This window comes from Durio zibethinus, chromosome 12 (assembly GCF_047325235.1).
Source record: "Durio zibethinus cultivar Kanyao isolate XHJ-2024 chromosome 12, ASM4732523v1, whole genome shotgun sequence".
NCBI lineage: Eukaryota > Viridiplantae > Streptophyta > Magnoliopsida > Malvales > Malvaceae > Durio > Durio zibethinus.
Window position 1 is genome coordinate 3,110,782 of NC_143173.1, and position 6,000 is coordinate 3,116,781.

At 31.6% G+C, this 6,000-nt stretch overlaps 1 protein-coding gene across 1 annotated transcript; it reads right to left on the reverse strand.

Annotated features, from left to right (window-relative positions):
- Positions 1-753: 753 nt before the first annotated feature.
- On the reverse strand, positions 754-3,499 carry LOC111295874 (histone-lysine N-methyltransferase SUVR3-like). Its single transcript, XM_022889649.2, has 2 exons — positions 2,502-3,499; positions 754-1,307 (listed from the first exon to the last, which is right to left on the reverse strand). Exons 1-2 carry the CDS (start codon positions 3,226-3,228, stop codon positions 919-921), a joined length of 1,116 nt encoding a protein of 371 aa, XP_022745384.1. The 5' UTR covers positions 3,229-3,499; the 3' UTR covers positions 754-918.
- Positions 3,500-6,000: the final 2,501 nt, after the last annotated feature.

A 6,000-nucleotide genomic window follows, 5' to 3' on the forward strand; every position in this document is an offset into this window, starting at 1 on the left:
ACATAGTTGTCCTAGCTAGTTAACTTGTACCATCAACCTAAGCTACAACAAAACTGACATCTTGAACAGACAAGACAAACTGTAGTTGCATTTGAGAAAAGGAGGGTAGAGTCAGAGAACTGGAGCATATTTTCTGAGACAAACGAATTTGGACAAGAATCAAGACCGTAAATCGTCAACAGATGGAGAACAAAAACACATACTGTTGCTCTCCTTGTCCAATTAGCAAGCTAGGTAATTTATGCTTCCAGAAGGAATGAAACTTCAATTTTGACTAAGGGTCCATTTTTCATGAACGATAAAAACGACTCCAATGAGATTAAAAACAATAGTGTCGATGAAATTAATTATTATAACAATGAGGTTGAATATTGTAGTAATAACATTAATATCAGTGATGGGGATATGTATTTTTGGATATAAATAACAGTGAGATTAGATATCACACTTAACTGCCATAATTGAAAAATGTCTTATATTTGAATTTACACCAAGACAGTCAAGTGTCTAAGGTTTAGACCCTTCCCCTTCCCACCTCTAACTGAGGAGGCAGTGAAGTTGAAAACCTTCAACTGCATAATTGGGGTGCTAATGCTATCCAAATGTACCCCACAGTGCAGTTGGAGGCGAAAAGGGGCTTGGATTTGAACGCAACGAGGGGTTAGATGGAATCCTGGATTTCTAACATGTAGATATTGAAAAGTTCTACTTGCAGTGCTCTGTGTACCAAAAAACAAAGGTTCTCTAGCATGGTTCTCTTGAAAAGAAACAACAGAAAATTAGCCTCAAATTGGGCTTGCTTGATTGCCTTAAATCTCATGGCTATACATTTGGTTGGGACAATTAATTTACAATTTTATGAGCATCACCAGTCAATTGTGGAGCAATGCTTTCGGTTAATGAGAGCTTAGGTATTTTTCAAGTATGTTCTGAAGGCAAAGTTCCAAAACAACAAGAGCTGCTACAGAAACATTTCAAGCCCTTCGGCCTGACTCTAATTTCGCCATAGCTAAAAGTGAGCTCCTTATCTTCTTTTATGTCTTTTGAAGCAAAGAAACATAGATGAGGCAACAAAGCTCCTGACCTTCTCACAAGTACTGTTGATAAATTACCACCATCACAAGAATGGTTAATGAAGCGAGCAACATTTCCAGCTCTTGTGGCATCTATATTAATCCTCAAGCATGCCTTCCCAGATGGAAGATGTTCTCTCACAACTAGCAGAGCAGAAGAAAAGTGGCTGTCTGAAGCAAGTTCATCATAGATTTGTTGCCTCCTCCTAGCTTCTTTTGTTGTTAAAAGCTCACCTATCCAAGCAAATTGCAAACAGAACAGCATTTAAGGACTAATCTCCAGAGATAAGAATCATGAACCAGCTCTGCACAAATGAGGAATAACAGAAGCAATAACTTCCATCCAAAATATGTCCCCAAGCAATGTCTTCCAGACAGTGTGTTCTACTTTGGGGACACTGAATGATGTGCACAAAGTATGAAACCGAACAGGGATGATGGAGAGGAGGTGGGGGTAAATCATGATTAAAGCCTTAGCATCTTGTGTCCAATGAGGTTTACAAAAGCTTTTTGAATGACGTAAAAGTTTAACACCAACATTAATTCAATAAGACCGCCGTCACTTTGTATGGGAAAGACACATTAAGGACTTACAACAGTAAGAACCACAAAGCAAGGACAAGAAGATGGCAACAACCTGAAAGCAGAAATGGGATGATGCAAGAAAAACCATCAGTCTGATCAATAAAGTGTGACGCCCCCCATTTTGCAAAAGATGCCAAGTTGTTACACATTGGTGACATGAAGCAAAATAGCATGGAGGAAAACAGGGGAGAAACACAAAAAGCTACATGGATTGCTCAAGGAGAAGTATTATCTAGCTTGCATCATTAATTAGTGATGGTGATGTCACTATATTATGCGCATGCATATCTTCAAAGTTCAAAGCTTATTTCCTTTTTCCTGTGCTTTCTCCAAGTCATCATATCTTCACAAGAGAAATATTATCTAGCCTAAGTCTAGATCTGGCAATTCATGTATATGTGTTTGTTTATTTCATTTCAAACACGCGTAAAATATAAAAATTCCTGTATCAAATTCATGTGACTTGTCCAACACAACACTTTTTTTTTTGCCAAACCCATACATGATTTTTGCTAAAATTTTAAATAGTGATGCTTTCATTTTTTCGTAACGTTTTCATATCCTATCACATTTTCTTGTTTAAAATGGTCAGGCTGACCAGAGTCGTGCTTCTCATTTCTTAAACCCAGTGCTATCTTTTAAGAATCATCAATTAGTTTAACCAAAAATAACCAACACAACAATTGGCAAATCTTCTGAGAATGCAACTGAATTCACCTAAGATACTATAAAAAGAAATCCTCGCAACATTTTCGTATTAAATGATTCATTTTGGAGTAAAAGAAAAAATACATATAACTAAGGAACAAAGAAAGCTAAAATTTGAAAATAACTAATAAGTACCTGCATACTCACAGACGAATTGCCCCCGCTGAATCCATTGAGCAGCATATAAGCCCCATCCTTTTCTTACATCTCTTACAATCTTCAACTTAACTTGTATGCCTCTCTGGCTCAGTCGATTCCCACACTGCAACCCGCAGCCGCAACTCGGTCCGCATTCACTCATTATCCCCATCCCCTCGGACCACTCCAACTCCATGCACGGACATCCAATCACATTATCTTCACTCACCTTTTCACACCTCTCGCACTCACACCCCGACGCGTCCACCACACCCACCCAACTTGCTCCAAGTCGAGTCATCGAGTCATCAGCACAACCCATTTCAGCATCCGGCAAGCTCAACCCAGAAGGTACCTGACTCTGCGACGACTTGGGTCCCCAAGATTGGCGCTTTAAAGAAGGAAAAGAAGAAGAAGAGGAGGGGCTGATTTGAGAAAGGGTGTAGATGAAGTGGGCATAAGGGTATTGATCGACCGTGTTATGAAATGGGATGGGAAGGTTTTCAAACGATCTGGAAGCGTCGAGGGAGCGGTGGAGAGTTATGGAAAGGGAAAGTTGGTGAAGGGTTTTGCAGGTGAGGGAGATTGTAGCGAGTTCTTGAGGGGTTAGCCATGGAAGGACCAGGACTGCGCATTGAAAGAAAGGGTGGTTGAAGCCTCGGCTTCCTGGGTCTAGCTCGTTTTGATGGGATTTTTTGGGTGGTGGTGGCGACGGCGGCAACATGGAGAAGGATCTGGTTGGGTTTGGATTAGAAATTTAGAGCTGCTAGTTTCGAGACGAGCTTCTCATAAGACATGGCTACAATTGGATATAATGTCTTTTGACCTCAATTTCTTTTTCTTTTATTTGAACCCAAAAACAATCAATCTCAAAAATTTAAGGAGGAATTAAGAAAAGCAGGTTAAAAGGTCTTTCTATTTTGATTTAATTCAATATTCATTTAAGTCTTTAAAATTTTACTTATAAGAATAAAAACCCTTACTTTTTTATTTTAATTTACTTGGACTCTTAAATGAATTAAAATCTAAGCATATGATAAAATTTAATCAATCAATCTTTTAATTCTTAAAAGATCTTATTTCAAAAAAAAAATCTTAAAAGAGAAAAGAACAAAAAAATTTATTTTATTTATTATTTATATATATATATATATATATATCTATCTATTGCATAATGTGACAAACTTTTATTTTGTTATTGATATCACATAAAAATTTATTTTAGTTAATAAAAATTAATGTATATAAATTTTTTTATTCAAATAAAATATAATTAGATGTAAATAAATATTAGAAGGATTGATTACTTATAATAAAAAGTTAAAACTTAAATGATTTTTAATTATATTTTAAGAGTTTTTATACTTTTTATAAAAAAAAATAATTCATTAAAAATATTTATTATTTGGTATCATAATAAAAAAATTTATATAAAAATTTATATATAAAATTTTAAAAAATAAAATTGTTTTTATGATATCATTATATCTATTATACCTCTATATATTTTTGTCTATAAACTATTTACCTTTATGACACATGTTCTTTTTGGATAAAAAAGATATTATATAATTTGTTATAGATGTTTGTGGCATTTTACAAACAAAGGCTAAAATTTAAACATATAACTATATAATTTTATCTATAGCTTTTAATCAGTGTAACACTTGTCTATTTTAGAATATAATTTTTTTTTTTTACTTTATCAATAATACTTTTGTATTTCCACGCACTAAAGATAAAGGTCATGAGTACTTTTATTTGCACCCCAACTTCTTTTTGATACACCTTAAAAATTATATTACAACTTTAACATTTAATTAAATTACTTAAATATTTATTAATTAATTACCTTTTTTATCTTTCACACTCCCTTCAAAAAATGAATTTTCGAAAACTTTTAAAAGTTTTCGAAAATGGATATTCTAAAACAAATGAAAGTTTTTATAGGTTTTCAAACATCTACTTTTAAAAATTTTGGATTTTTGAAAGTTCTTAAAAGCTTTTGGACATCTATTTTTTAAAACATTTAAAAATTTTTAAAAATTTATTTTCAGAAGTTTCGAATGATACTCAAACATTTCAAAATAAAATCTTATAAAATTAAACAAAAAAAAAATAGAAATAACAAACTATTTACTTTTGATTTTATACTTTTTAACTTAAAATAGGTGAATTTTCTTTTGAATTTGGCTTGTTTCAACTTAAAATCTTTAAGATTTTTATCTGAAAAGAGAGAGAGAAGAGATGGGGTGTGAGAGAAAGAGAGATGGACTGTGTGGATTTTTTGGTAAATTTGTGTTTTGGATGTAAGATGTGTTGAATAAAAAATTAGGTGTTAAAAATAAAAGGTGTATTGAGTGATGTTAAAATGCAAATAACAACACTCAAAGGTCATAGCACATTGAAAAGATGCTAGATGTCTACTCAAAAATGGAAAGGAAACAAGAGAAAGAAAAGTCTACTTAATCTTATCTAAATCTTAGAAATATTATCTAAATAGTTTTAAAAGTTAATTTCTTCTCTATTGCCTCTGTTAATATATTTAAATTAATTGTTTTCTTTTTCATTTCTTGTCTTTCCTTTCTTTTTATGGCTTACTGATTTTTCAATTTTTTGGTTATTCATAATTCTTCATCTCTACTGTCATGGTTATTATGGTTCACTTAAAAAATAATTTTGATTCATAGGCTATTTTTTTATTTATTTTATTAGGTATTTTTAGAAATCAATATGAGATTTTTAGACATTAATAATTTAGAACCTATTATTCTACCTTTGATGCTTTGTATCCTCCATTTTTAATTTTTTTTCTTAATTTTTCCCCTCAAATTATCTTTTTTTAAAGATAAATAAAAAGTATATTGACTATATGATGCTTCATTATTTCGTAGAGTTTTAACAATGAAGAAACCCATTTTCATTGGAAATAGAAGCAAGGATAATTGAATTCAAGGCAAAAATGAAAAGAAAATCATCAAGCAAGGACAAACTTTTTTCCATTCCCTTCGTTCCACTTATACTACCACTCCTATCATTCTCTAGGTCTATCATTTTCTTCATCCTCTTTTAACTTTCAATTGTTTGTTAGAAATCTCGAATTTTTATTTTTGTTAATCTTTTTGGAGGTTTTTTAAGTACAAATCATTTATCTATAAGTTTCGCAGTCTTCACAAATCTAATCCAAATACTTTTATTTATCTTCATAAATACATAATTTTAATATATATATATCATTTATGTGATGTTAAGTGACCAAAATATATTTGATTTGTTCTTCAAGGTTTTCCAATTCTTTACTTTTTCCTTATATTTCACCAATTGTAACAAGTTTATTTGAAAGTGTACTTAAAAATAGATGAATAGGGATAACAAATTAGAAATACAATTATATATTGAATGAATTAATGATTTTAGGGTAATAATACTAAACATTTTAAAATTCCATGAAAAATAGCTTATAATAGAATGTAACAAATTTTTTTGATTTTTTAAT

Excerpts from the sequence above, each read along its gene's own strand:
- LOC111295874 (XM_022889649.2), bottom strand. The coding sequence starts at position 3,228 with ATGTTGCCGCCGTCGCCACCACCACCCAAAAAATCCCATCAAAACGAG. Across the intron at positions 1,308-2,501 it reads ATTCGTCTGTGAGTATGCAG|GTGAGCTTTTAACAACAAAA; the intron begins GTACTTATTAGT and ends TTGCTTGGATAG.